The 18,607-nt window shown below is 39.8% G+C and overlaps 1 protein-coding gene and 1 long non-coding RNA gene across 2 annotated transcripts; both read right to left on the bottom strand.

Annotated features, from left to right (window-relative positions):
- Window positions 1–595: 595 nt before the first annotated feature.
- On the bottom strand, window positions 596–9,374 carry LOC147317114 (uncharacterized). The gene is made up of 20 exons (XM_086313780.1): window positions 9,167–9,374; window positions 7,914–8,023; window positions 7,264–7,356; window positions 7,064–7,186; window positions 6,783–6,875; window positions 6,572–6,632; window positions 6,342–6,484; window positions 6,018–6,194; window positions 5,729–5,889; window positions 4,305–4,417; window positions 4,005–4,108; window positions 3,619–3,718; window positions 3,349–3,541; window positions 2,665–2,845; window positions 2,323–2,560; window positions 1,715–1,875; window positions 1,521–1,625; window positions 1,331–1,428; window positions 1,164–1,242; window positions 596–1,073 (listed from the first exon to the last, which is right to left on the bottom strand). Exons 1-20 carry the CDS (start codon window positions 9,285–9,287, stop codon window positions 1,023–1,025), a joined length of 2,505 nt encoding a protein of 834 aa, XP_086169906.1. The 5' UTR covers window positions 9,288–9,374; the 3' UTR covers window positions 596–1,022.
- A 4,462-nt stretch (window positions 9,375–13,836) lies between these two features.
- On the bottom strand, window positions 13,837–18,064 carry LOC147317113 (uncharacterized). The gene is made up of 3 exons (XR_015131806.1): window positions 17,847–18,064; window positions 17,327–17,412; window positions 13,837–13,972 (listed from the first exon to the last, which is right to left on the bottom strand). It is a non-coding gene; the product is annotated as an uncharacterized LOC147317113 (long non-coding RNA).
- Window positions 18,065–18,607: the final 543 nt, after the last annotated feature.

Genomic DNA, 18,607 nt, shown 5'->3' with positions numbered 1-18,607 from the left:
CTGAACTTGCTGTCATTAAGTGGTTGGACAACAAGACAGTTGTCATGGCATCCTCTGCCTATGGCAATCAACCTCAGGACAGACGCACCAGATGGTCTAAGAAAAGCAAAAGGTTTGTCCATGTGCCAAGGCCACTGGCAATTGCTGAGTAGGCTATACTACCAATATAGGTGACGTGGACCTTGTTGCAGAATGTTGAGTTTCTACAGGATGGTCTCTCGCACTCAGAAATTGACAGTATGTGCAGTTCTCTACTTTTTGATCTGGCAATCACCAACTCGTGGCTTCAGTATAGCAATGACTTGCAGTTTTGGGGGAAGAAACCACTACAGTTCCTTGAGTACTAGCTCAGAAGGGTGCCTCCAAAACACAAAAACGAAAAAAACAATCTTATCTACCTAGATAGATATGTTAAGTACAGAAAACCAAGCTATGGAAATGTATTAAGTAAAGTAGAATGCAAGCATTTTAACCCTATTTAAATTTTTTAATAGATTATTTTAATAATAAATATTAACTAAGGATACATATTAAATAATAAATATTGTTTTCGTCACGAGATCTGTGTCACAGTGCCGTATTTTTATATTCCGTAGATTTTTGTGTACAAGTGGACAAATTTTCTTTGATACATTAACAGATTTTAACATTTCCTACAATTCCCCTGACCTTTGAACTAAAGCTTTAATTTTACAAACTCATCGGTATAACTCTTGTCAACAACAGTGTAACATTGCGTGCTATTGCATGTCTATTCACAGCCACTGAACTCACTGGCCACACACAAACACGTGCAAACTGAATGACCTACTGATTTCTATTCACATCTTCATTTACACATGGAGCCTTTTATTGTGGGGGCCCGTTTCTATACATTCATTAAGAAACCACACGCAATCCTCACAGCAACTGTCAGTAACTGCACTGTGATGTCTGTCCAACTAATTATGGCTAAATTAATATGTGAACATCTCTAACAATCTTTACTCATAACTTTATTCACTATTACGACGCAGAACGGTTCAAACATCTTCCTCTTCCACGCTCTGCCCAGATCTCAGTTTCATGATCACCTGGAAAAAAATACATTCACATTATTTTATGGTTTAATTCTAAATAGAAATGTACATATTTGAATAGCTGACTGTGAAAGTGGCATGCACCTCTTTCAGCTGGGCAATCTCTTTGCTTTCCACATTTCTCTGAGCGTTGTTGGTTATGGCCTTCACTCTTGTTGCATAACTGCAAAGTTCAGAGAGTTCAAGTGTTATTCTGTTGAGTTTTTTAGTGCTAAAATACAATAAAACACTGTTTTTTCTCTCTCTGTTACATAAGAGATGTGAGCGTCTCGTCAAGATTGTATTCTGTAGGAGAGGTGTTGACGATCATCAGAGTTTTAGCATTTCCACCCAAAGAGTCTTGCATCACCTGAGAGAGATGAAACACATTTTGGTTGAACTGCTTGTCTACGTTGGAGTTCAGAATTGAAAAACTAGAATACTGCCTTTTTAATTTATTACCTGTGTTAGCTTGCTATTCCTGTATGGCACATGGGGCAGTTCAGCAGATAAAGCTGAGATCACATCACCCAGTGCACTCAAAGACTTGTTAATGGAGTTTGCCTCCTGCACAGAGGAGAACATGGAAGAATTTAAAGAAGTCATGACAAATCTTTCAACCACTCACTGACCCATGAAACAAGATAGGAGCAGACCTTCAGCTGGTGGTCCTTGGCACCTGTTTTGGCTGCTCGCTCACTGCCTGCCAGGTCTACAAGGCTCAGCTTCCCACTGCTTACACTCCCATTTGTCAGATTCCTGCTCTCCAACATGATGCCAACAATAAGATGAGAGCGGGAACTCTCCACGTTCATCTCTTAAAAAATGACAAAAATACAACAGGACAAAGAAAGATGGATTTTTATATATTTCTGGTATTTTAAGAAGTGCGACTTCAGAAGACTTCAGAAGATGCTGATTAATAATCAGTCCTCAGATTCTCTCTCTCTCCCTCTCTCTCTCTCTCTCTCTCTCTCTCTCTCTCTCTCTATATATATATATATATATATATATATATATATATATATATATATATATATATATACATATATATATATATATGTATATATATATATATATATATATATATATATACACATATATATAAAAGGTTTAGCATCAGCATATTGTTGCTCTGCTGCTTTCCAGATCTGTAATGATGTACCTAAATGCCACCCCACTGCTATAACTGTAACTAACACGATTAATCCAAACCAATTAGCAGGACCCTATTTGAGGCTTTTGCACGGCATCAAGAGCTCACTGGTGGCAGAGATGTGTCGGTTTGCGCAGGCCTGCTGGAACAGAGCGTAGAGCTCCTGGGCACTGGAAGCCTCTTTTGTCTCTGCTCCTTGGGCGAACACAACTCCCTTTCTGTTCCTCTTGATCTCCACCCGCCTGGCCTGGCCATGGGATTGAGTGTGTACGTGGGCCTCACCAGCCTGGCTCGCAAAGAGGTCCTGCAGCCTGTCATTGTAGAGCTCCAGCATATAGGCTGAAACCTAAAAGGAAGCACAGTAACCAGGAAGAGAGGAACAAAGGGAAGCAACGTCTTTTCTCTCCCAAACATGGTTTGTTTATATGCTGGTGAAATAATGTCTGCTACCTTAAAACTGAATTTAGAGCTGTTCTCGCGCATGATATCAAACATGGCATTGAAAGCTCTCGGGATGATCCCGGGATTCTTCTGTTCCTTGTCCCCAACCATAGTGAAGGTCTTCCCTGAGCCCGTCTGGCCATATGCAAAGACACAAACGTTGTAACCGTCGATAGCTAACTGGATCAGCCTGTGGGAAAAACATTTTCTTCAGCTGAAAGCATCAAAATATATGGAAGGCTTGATGTCAAGTTACCTCAGGAGCTACCTCACTGTTTCTACTTTTCCATCAACTCTTGAAATCTGTTTTTGAACATAATTTGCTCCCTTTCAATGCTACTAAATAGCCATAACATTACACAGCAGCAGAATCCCAAACTGAGCGAAACAGTCTACAGAGGTGGCACAGCAGCATGAGCAAATGCAGCATCAGCTGTCGTCTGTGTACTGGCAATGAAGGAATTTTATTTTGTCTAACGCATAAGAGCTCCCACTCATCACAAATCCCAATTTAACCCAAGCTTGAGTGCCTCCATGCAGCACATGTTAGGTAACTGTAGCTTTGGTTAGCCTGAGCTGGTACCTTAAAATAGTAGAAGCTACTTTTTAGATTCACAGAGGTTGCTATGATACAAATCTGGAACTCCCTGTGTCTGTTATGTCACATTGAATAAACGGGGCCGGGCCCCTCACCTGCTGGTGTCATGAAACAAGTCTTCCTGAGAGGCTTCAGCACTGAACACCTTGTCAAACTGAAACTCCCTTGGTCCACGAGGGGTTTCTACGGTGACAGAGTATTCATCTATTTTTTCCACAACGATGGCGCCACCCTGCGCAGCTTCGGCTCGGCTCGCAGGGCGAATCCGACAAAACACTCTAATTTTACCTGAAGAAACATGTTTTTCTTTTTAGTTTAGGTCGAAACTAAAATGCGCTACATGCAGTACAGACACACATGCATACCTTTCATATCTTCAACCATATTGTAATATTTTTTCCTCAGGGTCCTTTCTGAAGTGTAGTTCTCAATTATTTTCTTTTTCTCTTCTTTTTCTTGCTTCAGCTTGAAAAAAAACCCATGATGATAAGGGAAGAGTTATCATAGTGAGGAATGCTTTACATAAAATCAAGTATTTACAGCACTTTGTGCTAAAATATTCTATAATCAATGTTTAGAATAACAATGGGGCTGCTTTGGTACCCTGTTGGACTGTTGATTTATAATATAAGTGATACCTAATGAGTAGCATGTATCTGTAAAAGCTCACTGTGGACAGATTAATGCCTCTGTCTGTGGTTTCTGTAGTGTTTGGGTGGACAGATCTGACCTGATGTGGTAAAAAACTAACCTGATCCTGCAGCAATAGAAGCTGCTGACCGGCACTCTTAACTCCACCCGTGGTTTGGCTTGCCTCCTGACCCAGGATATCCTCCAGTTCTGAAACTGCACAGTCTGAGTGGAGATGGAAAATAAAAGAGTGATATGTAAAAGACTAATTACTTACTACTAGTTACTAATATATTATGACAATGAGATGTACATTTTTGTTATATAAAAGAAGTGAAGAATGTATGTGATGTGACTATATGAATTCATTTACTATTACTGGCTGGAGCCAACATATTCAGGAAATATAAGATGTATTTACCATTCATCACAGGGCTCTCTCCATTTTTAATGCAGCCTAAAGCGATTTGACAGACCTCAGTTTCCTTCACTGTTTCTTGCAATAGAGACAGATTTGAGTTGTATTTCTCTGACCTGTAAAATATAAGAAAACCTTTAAAGTAAAGTGTGTAACTTAACTTAAACCTCCTGACTACCCGCAATGCAAATTTGTCCTCTGTAGAGCACCTTTCTAAACCTGAATATCACCCATGCACTGCATACTAAAGAATTGCCTCCTTTTGGTATCTACAGAGGACATTTAGGGTTTTCCAATGATACCAAATGTGAAGGGGTGGAGCTTTGGGAACTTTAGTTTTTTCATTAAGGAACATGGCGGCCATCGCTGCAAGCACATTTTATGGGAAGAAGAAAAGTAAGTGCATAAAACTTCTTATTGAGCAATTTTTAGCTATAAATGTTGTTAACATATTTTAAATAAGTCTCTTAATAACACATTAAAACATAGTATGCTTAATTCTAACTTCATTTTAGTATAGTATTGAAGTGTTTAACAAATGGCCTCCGTAGTGGACATTTGTAGTCATTTCCTCCATTTTGTTCTGTTTTTTTAAATGACCAGAAAAGGAGTCCTTTTTAGAAGCAGAAAGAAATTTATTGCAGTTTGATGAGGGAAACCCAGATCTTGAGTTGTCTGGTGAAGAAGATCATAGGGAATAAGCCCTTGAAGAAGAAAGATGGAGGAGCATCAGGGATGGTACTCAGACCTGAACTTGCTGTCATTAAGTGGTTGGACAACAAGACAGTTGTCATGGCATCCTCTGCCTATGGCAATCAACCTCAGGACAGACGCACCAGATGGTCTAAGAAAAGCAAAAGGTTTGTCCATGTGCCAAGGCCACTGGCAATTGCTGAGTAGGCTATACTACCAATATAGGTGACGTGGACCTTGTTGCAGAATGTTGAGTTTCTACAGGATGGTCTCTCGCACTCAGAAATTGACAGTATGTGCAGTTCTCTACTTTTTGATCTGGCAATCACCAACTCGTGGCTTCAGTATAGCAATGACTTGCAGTTTTGGGGGAAGAAACCACTACAGTTCCTTGAGTTCAAACTTCTCCTTGGTGAAGAGTTGGAGCAAATATTTGCCATCAAAGTTCATTTTTACATGTTTGGCCTTCCAATGTCCTCTGCAGTGGACATGTGATATCTAAAAATATTTTAACTTTTTTTTCCCAAAAAATTATTTCAGTCTTCTAATTGCCTTACAAACATTGGGGGATTTAAAAAAAATTGATTGGACAACACTTTTTTTCCTGGTAGTCAGGAGGTTAACCTGATATTTTGAAATTAAGCAGTTATTACAACCATTAAGAAATCATTTTTTCCCTTTTCTTTCTTTTTTTTTTTTGTTTGTTTGTTTGTTTGTTTTTTTCAATTTCTAACCCCTCTTTGTCAGTGGCATCCTCTCTGTCATTGCTTTCTTCTTGAACATTCTTGAGTCGGTCCAGTTTGTTTCTGGCTGAGGCCAGAGCAACCCGATTGTCCTCAATCATCTGGTCTAACAGGGCTCTGGTTTCAGGCACTGCACTGCAGATTTCATGAGCCTAAAGAAAGAGAAATTGATGCAACAGCCTAAATAAATCGGGGAGGAAAAGAGATGATTTTTCTTTGATTTTGTTGCTGGCAGTTGATTTTCCACATAGTTTAATATTAACTAATGTGTGAGCAGCACCTTGTGTATGACGAGGGAAAGCAGAACGCCGCAGGGTGGCTGAGGCACCGGAGGAATGGGGCTTCTCTCTGCCTCCAGCAGTTCGGTGATCTCCCTCTCCCTCTGGTACAGGCTCTCCTTTAGTTCCTCTAGACGAGCTTTAGCGCCCTCCAGTGGTTTATCAGAATCACTGCAGTCCTTCATTAAAAAAGTGGGTTAGTCCACCAAACATAAATCAAAACAAAACAGAAAAAGCAACACTCTAAACTTTTCTTCTTATTGTACTTTTCATGCTTTATCCTTTATTTGAGAAACAAGCTGTCACAACAACAAATTCAAACCCACCCTTGTTTGTTGCTGTGCTGACAGTCCTTCAATCTCCAGGTTTTCACCTTCCCCTGTGGTTTCCTGCTGCTCCTGTGTGGAGACCACCAACATTTCTTGGACTTTTCCTATTTCTTGTCGGGCCATCTGTAGCTCCTGCAATGCTGCTTAAGGCAAAATGGTATGAATAATTTGTTAGGCACAAACATTTGGTGTTTCACAGACTTTAACATCATGGCAGATAAACTCACTGGAGGCCTGCTGACTGTGCAGGGCATCCAGTCTGTTGGAGAACAGTTCCAGCATTTTGCTCTAATTGAAAGAAAAGAAGAAAATCTATGTGATTATATTGTTAAAATAGACTCAATGTTCTTCTCAAATATAGCCACAAGAGTGTGCTCTCATTCAGAAGATCAATGATTGATGTAAGAGGCCATGAAGTCTGCCAGACTGCTATGCAACCTTTTCTCTGTGCCACTGCAGGGCCTCTTCCATGCTCCTCTTCCTCTCAGCTCTCTGCTCCTTCAGCAACAGCTCGTTTTGAGCTTTCAGGGTCTGCAGGAAACAGGAACACGAATGCATGTAAATATGCATCCGGCCACTCAATATTTCAGATGTGGATTACAAGGAATATGAACTGGAAAATTAAAAGTAGAAATGTACCACAACAAATTTGCAGTAAAATGAGCAAGATTAAAACAATAGCGGTGTTCATGTACGGCAAATAGGAGAAGGACTGCGACCTCAACTTTAGCCTCCCAGTTGGCTTTCTTCTTCTCCACCTTCTCCTGGTAGATGTCCAGGATTTTTCGCAGAGTGTTTAACTTGTTCTGATAGTGAGATCTGATCTTCTGCACGGTACAATCCTGATGAGAGAGGACCGTTGTCAGTACTGTTTTGTTTTAGTAGACTCCCTCACACAGACACTCACACACATCATCACCTGGTTCTCCTGCATTGTCATCTGGAAGTTCTCTTCCAGCTCCTGGACCATTTCCAGATGCCTTTTACTCATGCTTTCCATGTCCTTGGCTATCTGTTTTTACAGCGCACAGTCACTAACAGATATCAGATAGACACAAAAATGCATCCTGGTATCATGATCCTGATCAAATGCCTTCGAGGGCAACAGTGGCACAATCAAGGCAGCCATGTGAGTGTGAATGAGAGCAAAACAACAGTGTCTGACAGTGTCTTCATTGTGTGTTTGCATGCCCGCAACCAGCCAAAGCACTAAGTAAAAGGTCTGAAGAAATATTTATCATCCACTGAGAAAGAAGAATAAGCTACTTTGTCTTTTTTGACCATGCTAACATGCATCACAGGCTGATTGAGATTAGGATGTTAATTTTTGGTTTTTCTTCTTCTTTTTGCTATTTCACTTTGGAGTTGCCCAAGCAGGTCATCTGTTTCCATCTGCAAGTTCAAACAAACTAATTATATCCTTTCTTACTTTGTCCCTGAATCATCCAACCTGAGCTGTCTCTGTAACACATTAATCCGTGATACCTCCACTAGTGTAAAACTGGTTCTACTTTAAATAAAACTCCACTGGTCTGCACGACTGTCCTGTGATGATCCTCATTGTTTTACCTGAGCAATGCAGAGTTCAGCAGACTCATAGGGGATGTAGATCTTGCCACCTGGTGACTGCCCAACTTGATCTGCATCACTCCTGCCTGGCAGCTGAGATTCTGATGAGCCTGCAGAAAGAGCACGCTGCAAATGACTGTTTATTACAGAGAATGGGGCTTAGTTAAAGTGATAATTAGTAGCAAACCTATCTCTCTAGTGCCATGCACAAGGAGCATGATTTTAAATCTGTACACAGGTAAAGTTCTCAATGTATACTTGGAAATCATGTTAAAATGATGACTAAGCTTGTAAAAGCAAACGCACAAACTAGATAGACTGCATTGATCTACCTGTCTGCCAGTTCATGTTGGGCAATCAGCATGTGGCACATAAAACTTCACTGAAACAGTTTCTAAAAAGGGATCAACAATGCAGCCATGAATAATCTGCTTGTATTCCTATGTTAACTTGTGCTCTCTTTGTCCATTTATGTATATTCTATAGATAGCCAATTTAAGGTCTGCCTAGAGAATGAATTACAAATCAAATTAGGACATGAATGCAGGGGTGTGTCGCAAGATTCACAATTCATACTCCTCCCTGTATTAAAACTAACAATAATAAAAAGTAACTTTTCCACACTCCACCACACCCACTGTCACACTCGTCTCACAGCAGAGAAAGAAACTAAATTGCAAATTTAAAGTACTATTAAATTAACATATATGTTTTTGCTCTGAATCTGTGGTTCCCAACCATTTTGTCCTTTGATTCCTTAAAATGAAAGTGTTTTTTGTATTTTTCGCATGTATTTCTGTTTTTTTGTACTTAGCTGTTTTTTTTATTATTATTCCTGTCTCAGCATATCAGATATGATTTAGCTTTTGAGGTTTTCTGGCCTTAGTTTGGGATTTATAAAACCTAGCTACTCCTCATCCAAATGCAACAGTGAGATGCTGCTTTAACACTGATGCTTTAGAAATTTAATAATGTTGTGCACTATAAAACACGGTCACCTTCACCAGCACTTTTATTATTGCTACTTTACGTATTTTTTTTTAATTTTTTCGTGATTTGTCACAGACTGTTTTACATTGTTGCATTTTTTACTTTTACTTCAACGCAATTACTGTGTAAGCAGAAACTGAACACCCATACTGCAGGGGAAACACACACACACACTATAACCCCCATTTCCTCTCATACAATATCCTTTGTAGGATATTGTAGGTAGTGCACTTTTCTTTTCTTTTTCTTTTTTTTTACAGCACCTTGGTTGACCTCTTGTCCATTGTGTTTCCTTCGGCTGGCAGTGATCCAGCGCCTGAACGCGGCCCACCTCTTCATCCAAAGAGTTTGGGGATGAGCAACAGCTTGAACAGTTAAACACATGTTTTTGGAGAGTTGCAATCAAAACTGAATAGATATGAAAAAGCAGAAGGCACAGGTTCTGTAAGCACATATTGTCTATTGGAAGCTTTTTTTGTAATCCCTGTGTAAACATAAACAGTTTCCCTATTTTTTTAAGTCGCTTAAGTGAAGAAAATTGTAAATTTTCACCCAACTATCTAATTATATTTATATAATTTATATATTTATATATACAATTTTCTTTGGATACACCTTCTCATTTAATGGTTTTACTTTATTTTCATGACTCTTTACGTTACATTTCTCACTGAAGGTACAAAACTATGAATGAACACATATGGAAATATGTAGTAAATAAAAGCATGTGAAATAACCCAAAACTAAGTTTTATATTCACTCTATGGTCCATTTCATCCCAAACCATCTCCACTGGGTTTAGGTCAGGGGACTGTGGAGGCCAAGCCATCTGGTGCAGCACTCCATCTCTCTCCTTCTTGGTCAAATAGGCCTTACACTGCCTGGAGGTGTGTTTGGGGTCTTTGTCCTGCTGAAAAATAATTGATGATCCAACTAAATGCAAACTTCCGCAGGATGCAGTGGTAGCCATGCTGGTTCAGTGTGCCTTCAATTTTGAATAAATCCCCAACAGTGTCACCAGCAAATCACCACCACACTATCACACCTCCTCCTCCATGCTTCATGGTGGGAACCAGAGACTGTCCATTCACCTTTTCTGCCTCGCACAAAGACATGGCAGGACACTTTTCCTTAGTAGTGGTTTCTTAGCAGCTATTTGACCATAAAGGCCTCATTCACACAGTCTCGTCTGAACAGTTGATGTAGAGATGTTTTGCAATTTCTGAGACTGGTAACTCGGATGAATTTATCTTCAGCAGAAGAGGTGACCCTTGGTCTTCCTTTTTAGGGGCGGTCCTTGCGTGAGCAATTTTCCAGACTGACCGACCTTCAGTTCTTAAAGTAATGATGGACTGTCGTTTTTCTATACTTAGCTGATTGGTTCTTGTTATTATATGAATTCTAAGAGTTGTCAAATAGGGCTGTCAGGTGTGTACCAACCTGACTTCTGCACTACACAACTGATCTCCCAGCCGAAATTAAGAGGGCAAGAAATTCCACAAATGAACCCTGACAAGGCACACCTGTGAAGTGAAAACCATTTCAGGTGACTACATCATGAAGCTCACAAGGGTTTGCAGAGCTGTCAGCAAAGCAAAGAGTGGTGACTTTCACAAATATGAAATATTAATCTGATTAATATTTAGAGTTATTAATCAGATTTCTTTCCGACGTAGTTTCATAGATCTTGCTTCATATATTTGACGTCTATAGTTAGTTAGTATATACACTTTACAAAGTAGTAAAAGATAAAGAAAAACATTCAATGACAAGGTGTGTCCAGATTTTTGACTGGTATTGTATGTATATATAGAATTAAATAGTAATGATACTTTACAGGTGGAAGCTTGTGAAATACTTTCATTGTTTGCTTGTCTACTTTTTTTTTTTTACCCAGCTTGCTTGTAGACCCACATAGCAAGCAGGTCTGGCCCAGATCTGGTATCAAGCTGGCACTGCTGGCTGACTTCTGGCATGATAAGACATATGTCACCCAGATATGGGCCAGGCCTGCCATAGATGGCACTGTCGATGTGATGGCATGCCATATCTGGCTCGATTGTGATTTGGTTTATGTGGCCGGGCTCATAGAAAACAGGTCTTCCCTGGATCCAGCATCAAGCTGGCACTTCTGACTGACCGGTGTCGTGGCAGAGTGTATGTCAACCAGAAGTGGGCCAGGTCTGGCAATGATGGCACTATTTATGTTCCTATTTTCCTATTTTAGTTAGAAGACCCAAATGCCATGTTGCAATACTATACTGCTATGGTAGCCAACGTTTCAAATGCAGATTTGACAGGTTTGTGAGTGTACGCTTTATCCAAAACCTAGTGACGGTTTACTCGTCATTGCCTGTAGGTGGCTGTAGCTCAGGAGGTAGAGCAGGTCACCTACTAATTGGAAGGTTAGAGGTTCGATCCCTAGTTCTTCCAGTCTGCATGTCGTGAATGTGTATGAATGTAGTTAGGAAGCACTCGTTTTAGAGAAAGTGTGTAAATGTGGCATGTTGTATAAAACACACTGAGTAATCTGGGAGCATATAAAAGCATCAGGCACTGTCTGAACAGAGTTTCATCATGTTACTTTCGCACTATTATATTCCGGCACATGTTGCCATTACATGGATTGCAGCTCGTGGCTGCACACAACTTACACATGGCCCACATACCGCAAAGAATGACGGCCGTTTGGTGGCCCAGATCAGGTTTGCCAGAGGTAATCCACACATGGGCCAGCACAGGACCACCAGTGTGTCTGCAACTGGCCTTGTGCTGGCCCATGTACTGTCAACATATATATATAAAAGGTAGCATAGAAAGGTTTAAAATATTATGTCACATTTGAACTCTGACCTCTCGTTCAAGCTCAATGCATTGATCTCAAGGTCAAAGTGATAATACAGTAATGCCATAAAGAGCATTTAAAAATGTTTCTTACTGTCATTGTTTGCATTGACAGCGTATATGCATTTATGGAATAATATATGGGGATTCTTAATATAACATTACTTTGGACCTTGGGCCTTTTCTTCAAGGTCAAATAAGGTTAAACCTCAATAAAATGTATTTTATTTTTTCTTGAATGCTTAAAATTCTACTGCATCGGTTTGTATTGGGAGCATTCAGATTATGATACTGATATATGGGGATTCTTACTGTCACATTTCAGCTGGTATCCAAATATCATGTGACATTTGACCTCTGACCTCACTTTTGCATTTCACATCTGACTTTTTTTCAAGTTGGGCCCAACATGTTAACTATCTTTACACAATGTATTGTCAAGAGAATGAGCTGCCTAGATAGAAAAAAAATGAAGGCCTCTTGTTCTCCAGCCACCTCCTCCAGCTTATCCCAGGGAACACCAAGGCATTCCCAGGCCAGCCGAGTGGAGGAGTAGTGACTCTACTCTAAGGGAGCGTCCACCCATACAATACTATTGTCCTACAAGTAAATACTGCTCAGAGTGAGCTAACCTGGTTGAGGTTTGTACTCTCATGGCGCCTCTTTTTTATAACGCATTTATGATCATGTTATTGCACTTACATGGAAGGACTCTTGGGAAAAAGAAAACACATAAATCACTTGGAAACATTTCCATTTTATTTCTAAGATTCCAAACATGTCTTACATTTTTATGTTGAGTGATTCATGGTATTCAGTTTAATGTCTATTTACATTTCTGAAGGCTGCAATCAAAAAGTAGATTATAACACAATTAATATGTTCTAGTTAACTAAAAACTTAGTTCTGGCTTACTTTCTCTCTCAGTTCGAAGCTTTGCCACTCACAGCCTAATCAAAAATATTCCACAAGTTGGCCCTGTTTGACAGCTTCATCATTCTCCGTGTCATGCCGAACCCATCCCACCCTCTCCCCTCTTTTGTTCCTCGTACAGGAATGTGGGTGTGTTGTAACTTTCCTCACAGAAACACCTTTCAGCAGAGAAACAGAAATTATGTCAGGAATTGGAGAGGAAGTTACTGGAATACAAACACAGTTATCCAGTTGAATGAGTCTAAAAGCAGGCTATAGAAGAGCCCAGCGGTAAAAGGCAGAAAACAGGGCAAAACTGAAAGTCAGCTGGTCTGACCTGCTGTGGTTTTCTCATACTGGTCAAGCTGTGTGTTGTGAATAATCGGGCATGGCCTTTCATCTTGAAGCTCTGGTACACTGCCTGGTAGCTCTTCCAGCATCTGCGCTGCCACAGGGACTTTAGCAACCCTCGAAGACACCACACGGTCCTCGGGGCAAGCAGACCTGAAAGTCGTCTCCCAGGCAACTGAGAGAAACATATTACATATGAACTTTAAATACAGACAGTAAAATGAAAAGATGAGGTATGATCCTTCCCTCCACTGCCAGACTTTTGATGGCTGTAGACAGAGAAAAGGTGAAAGAACAAAAAAGGAGGTGCAGCATGAGGACACACAGCTTTAAGGTACTGATAACATCTTCATGGGATATAAAGACCTTTAAACCCATGAGAATTCAATTGCACATAAAAAATAATTGTGAAAAACACACCTGGTGTGATTTCTATTCAGATATAGTGGCTACCAGTTATTAATGCAACTGCCATGTAAGTCTGTGTACTTGTCAGTGAGTATGTGTGCTTGCATGTGCTTCGATCTGGTTCCACAGGTTCTCATATCTAGATTTTCAACCAGGTTCTTTTAGGAACAATGTGTTCTGTTTTTTTCAATGCACTGGCTGCTTCAATGCTTTACAAAGGAGGCAGCCAAGCAGCTGAAATATTTAACCCATGTCCAACTTCATCTGTCTGCCCCCAATACCCTCTGTCAGCTCTATTCTTATGTGATATTAGATACAACAACAACAACAACAACAACAAAAAACCCAAGGATGCTGTTTTCACCATGCATACAAATAAAAGCCATTAGTAATGGGACTTTGTTTTTAAACTCACATTGCTTGCCTGCAGGAGCTACAGATCGATGTCTTCCTACTTTCTTTCCCAGGAAGGTCAGTGAATAGGATCCACCCTCAGCTCCGGGAGAGTTCACGTACATTATGTATATAAATATGTGGTGCAGGTCACTGCTACACTGAAAAAAAAGGCCATGTTGGATTTACTTCATTCAATAGTGGACATTGGTTGCACACAACTGTTTTGCTTTGGCAGAAACAACTGAGTTAAAACAACACAACTTATTCATATTCAATAAACCTGTGCATTTTGTGTTGATAAAGCATAATTGAAACATGTTCAGATGAAGTAAGTTGAGCTCTTGGAATATTTTAATCCTTCACAATTTTGTCATTTTATTTCAACACTATTCAATAACTTTTACCCCAATACTACTTGGTCACTTAAATACTACATGTTGTAGCTATGATTTCAAGGCTTGATGCAGAATTTTCTGTACGTTTTTGTCCTTGACAGGTTACACCACAATAAATAGCAACAGCATACATGTGGTGTGTGTGTGTAGTTGTCTGCCTCTTATGACTCCAGTGATTTTCCTGCAGTTTGAAATCTTGTGCGATCTTGTGAATTTCATGAGTCCAGCAACTAACCACTCTTAAGAGCAAACACTTTGGCGACAGTGAGAAGGAAAAACTCCCTTTTAACAGGAAGAAACCTCCAGCAGAACCAGGCTCAGGGAGGGGCGGCCATCTGCTGCGACCGGTTGGGGTGAGAGAAGGAAAACAGGATGAAAGACATGCTGTGGAAGAGAGACTGAGGTTAATAACAGGTATGATTCAATGCAGAGAGGTCTATTAACACATAGTGAGTGAGAAAGGTGACTGGAAAGGAAAAACTCAATGCATCATGGGAAACCCGGCAGCCTACGTCTATTGCAGCATAACTAAGGGAGGATTCAGGGTCACCTGGTCCAGCCCTAACTATATGCTTTAGCAAAAAGGAAAGTTTTAAGTCTAATCTTGAAAGTAGAGATAGTGTCTGTCTCCCGAATCCAAACTGGAGGCTGGTTCCACAGAAGAGGGGCCTGAAAACTGAAGGCTCTCCCTCCCATTCTACTTTTAAATACTCTAGGAACAACAAGTAGGCCTGCAGAGCGAGAGCGAAGTGCTCTAATAGGGTGATATGGTACTACAAGGTCATTAAGATAAGATGGGGCCTGATTATGTATGTATGTACTTATGTATGTATGTATGTATATATATGTATATATTGTACTATTCTTAGTTAGCGTATTGTCTGTCTTGTCTTAATGTTGGTTTAAAATGGAGCACTGTAACAAAAAATAATTTCCCCCAGGGATCAATAAAGTATTCTGATTCTGATTCTGATTCTGATTATTTAAGACAGGGGTGTCAAACTCAAATACACAGTGGGCCAAAATTCAAAACTGGAACAAAGTCGCGGGCTAACGTTAATATTTATTGAAATATATTTATTCCTCCAGATATAAGAATGAATCTTTTCTTATGGACTCAAACACGTTTTGCTGAAAAACTGAATATGGAACAAGCAAAGCTTAATACTAAACAATATATATATATTAGCTGTATAATACCAGTAGGCCAGCTCTAATAGTAATTTGGTATGGCTTCGCGGGCCAAATGTAATTAGGCTGCGGGCCAAATTTGGCCTGCGGGCCAGAGTTTGACACCTATGATTTAAGACCTTGTATGTGAGGAGCAGGATTTTGAATTCAATTCTGGATTTAACAGGAAGCCAATGAAGGGAAGCCAAAACAGGAGAAATATGCTCTCTCTTTCTAGTCCCTGTCAGGACTCTTGCTGCAGCATTTTGGATTAGCTGAAGGCTTTTCAGTGAGTTTTTTGGACATCCTGATAATAATGAATTACATTAGTCCAGCCTGGAAGTAATAAAAGCATGAACTAGTTTTTCAGCGTCACTCTGTGACAGGATATTTCTAACTTTAGAGATGTTGCGCAAATGGAAGAAAGCAGTCTTACATAATTGTCTAATATGTGCGTTGAAGGACATGTCCTGGTCAAAAATGACTCCAGGGTTCCTCACAGCGTTACTGGAGGCCAAGGTAATGCCATCCAGAGTAAGAATCTGGATAGATACCACTCGGCCCTAAAAATTTCTAAGATTTTTAGGGCCGAGTACAATAACCTCAGTTTTATCTGAATTAAGAAGCAGAAAGTTAGCAGCCATCCAGGTCTTTATGTCTTTAAGACATTCCTGCAGTTTAACAACTTGGTGTGTGTTACCTGGCTTCATGGATAGATAGAGCTGCGTGTCATCTGCATAGCAGTGAAAATTTATGCTATGTCTTCTAATGATGCTGCCTAAGGGAAGCATGTATAATGTAAACAGAATTATAGCACCGAACCCTGTGGAACTCCATAATTAACCTCAGTGTGTGAAGAGGACTCTCCATTTACATGTACAAATTGGAGTCTATTAGATAGATATGATTCAAACCACTGCAGCACAGTACCTGTAATACCTACAGCATGTTCTAATCGCTCTAATAGGATATTATGGTCAACAGTATCGAATGCTGCACTGAGGTCTAGCAGGACAAGCACAGAGATGAGTCCACTGTCAGAGGCCATAAGAAGATCATTTGTAACCTTCACTAAAGCTGTTTCTGTGCTGTGATGAGCTCTGAAACCTGACTGAAACCCTTCAAAGAAGCCATTCCTCTGCAGATGATCTGTTAGCTGTGTGACAACTACTCTTTCAAGGATTTTTGATATGAAAGGAAGGTTGGAGATTGGCCTATAATTAGCTAAGACTGCTGGGTCTAGAGATGGCTTTTTGAAGGTTTAACTACAGCCACCTCGAAGGCCTGTGGTACATAGCCGATTATTAGAGATAGGTTGATCATATTTAGGGTCGAAGAATTAATTAATGGCAGGACTTCTTTGAGCAGTTTTGTAGGAATGGGGTCTAAAAGACACATTGATGGTTTGGAGGAAGTAATTATTGAAGTTAACTCAGAAAGATCAATTGGAGAAAAAGAGTCTAACTTAACATCAATGGTACTAAGAGTAACTGTAGATGATATTACATCTGTGGGATGATTATTGGCATTATTTTCTCTAATGATAAGAATTTTATTTGTGAAGAAGTTCATGAAGTCATTACTAGTTAACGTTAAAGGGATGGTTGGCTTAAAACATGACATTTTTGTGTTCAAATTACAAGGTAGCCTTTTTTAATTTAACAACCACCTAATTTATATTTTTCGGTATACCGAAAAAGGTAGAGGCAGCTGCTCGACTTGACTGAGATGGATGCCTTCCTCACACCACGATCCAAAGCACACGAGACTGAAATCCCATGCAGTGTCGCGAGATTAAACATTGATATATTATTGACTTACTTCACTCGAACATGATATGAACAATTTAATCTACCCTCTCTGCATATCATGTAGTTTCTACACTATATAGTTACACTTAACTTTAAAACATGAGGCAATTGTGTTAAATACACGCAAGATGCTTACATAAATCCAAGAGATGGACAATCCCTTTTTTTCAGTGTATTCTTTAGGTTGATCTCTGTTAAGTTGACACATGAGAGTGGACCCGTCTGAAACACACAAAAAGGAAAAATCATGTTGAATTTTGAAAGCTAAAAAAAATGAACTTATAGACTGAAAATCCTCAAATATTTTGATCTATATCTTGAACTTTCAATCGCGCCCTCAAACTATGTGCAGATGTCTAAATGCCCACTCAGCAGCTTCACTGAAGGAGTGTAATCCTTCAGTCAGCCACTCCAAGCTACTATAAGCTGCAAGCTTCAGAACAGGAAAAACTGAAAATCCCAAACTTTCATTGTGGACCTATTTTTATTTTCAGATTCTCTCATTTCACTGTGCCGTATCAGGACAAATCTTCAGCTTCCTTTACTAAACTTGTGCAAATTTACTATAACAGCATCCACTAAACAGTAAAAATATGCAAATGAATGTATATTTAAATACAAAAAAGTAAAAAAGAGAGAGAAAAAAGCAGAACTACCTGGTTGTCAGAGCAGCTCAGATCCCTTCGATGTGATTCAGGCCAGGGTGCTGCTGTGCTGATCAGGAGAACGAGATGATCCTGATCTCTTATGGGAACCAAACTCTAAACAGTCTTTAAATATTAAACCTGCAGAGATGGAGTTTCACCGGGTACCAGCTTAAACTCTGCACAGCCAGAGGGTAAAAAGATGCCATAAACAGTCCTCAGGTTTCCCGTGTGTGAGATAGAGATTGTAACTGGATGCTTCCTCATACTAACAGACACATATATAGGTTACACACACACTCTTCACTTGGGCTCTGTTTTTTTCTCTTTCTTTCCTTGGAAACCTACACTTTCCCAAATAAAGTTAATAAAACTGAAAACACACCACCTACAGAAAATAAGAAGAGAATGAAGACAAAATCAGAAATTCTTGCTAATAGAATTTATTTTGTAATAAAATCATATCAGTTGCAGCTGCTAATGTTGTCCTTTTGTCCTTGGCTGAGGGTCTCTGTTACAGTTTCCTTTTTTTTCTTTCTTAGACTGAGAAACTCATTTGGAACATTTGGCCCACAGCTTGAGCATCTGTTTAACACACCTTCCTTAGAGGTAAATCCACCCGTGATACCACTTTAATGAAAATGCAGCTTTGCCTGCTGTTTCCCTTTATTTCTCCACATTCGCAACCCTAACCCTGGATATCAAACTCACCCTTTTTCTCCAGTCTGGAAACTCCAACCAATTAATCACACAAGTCTTTCATCACTGGAAAA

This window comes from Aulonocara sp. 'chitande type north' Nkhata Bay, linkage group LG12 (assembly GCF_057382095.1).
Source record: "Aulonocara sp. 'chitande type north' Nkhata Bay isolate Kocher_YH1m ecotype deep benthic linkage group LG12, A_spYH_male_GT1.1, whole genome shotgun sequence".
Lineage (NCBI taxonomy): Eukaryota > Metazoa > Chordata > Actinopteri > Cichliformes > Cichlidae > Aulonocara > Aulonocara sp. 'chitande type north' Nkhata Bay.
This window is presented reverse-complemented; position numbering and strand designations above follow the sequence as displayed.

What these genes read in the sequence shown, in the direction of transcription:
- LOC147317114 (XM_086313780.1), bottom strand. Translation starts at nt 9,287, where the DNA reads ATGTGTTTAACTGTTCAAGCTGTTGCTCATCCCCAAACTCTTTGGATG. An exon ending in CCGACACATCTCTGCCACCA is followed by an intron (nt 1,876 to 2,322) that starts GTGAGCTCTTGA and finishes TCATTTTTTAAG; the next exon opens with AGATGAACGTGGAGAGTTCC. An exon ending in GAGACGCTCACATCTCTTAT is followed by an intron (nt 1,243 to 1,330) that starts GTAACAGAGAGA and finishes TGAACTTTGCAG; the next exon opens with TTATGCAACAAGAGTGAAGG.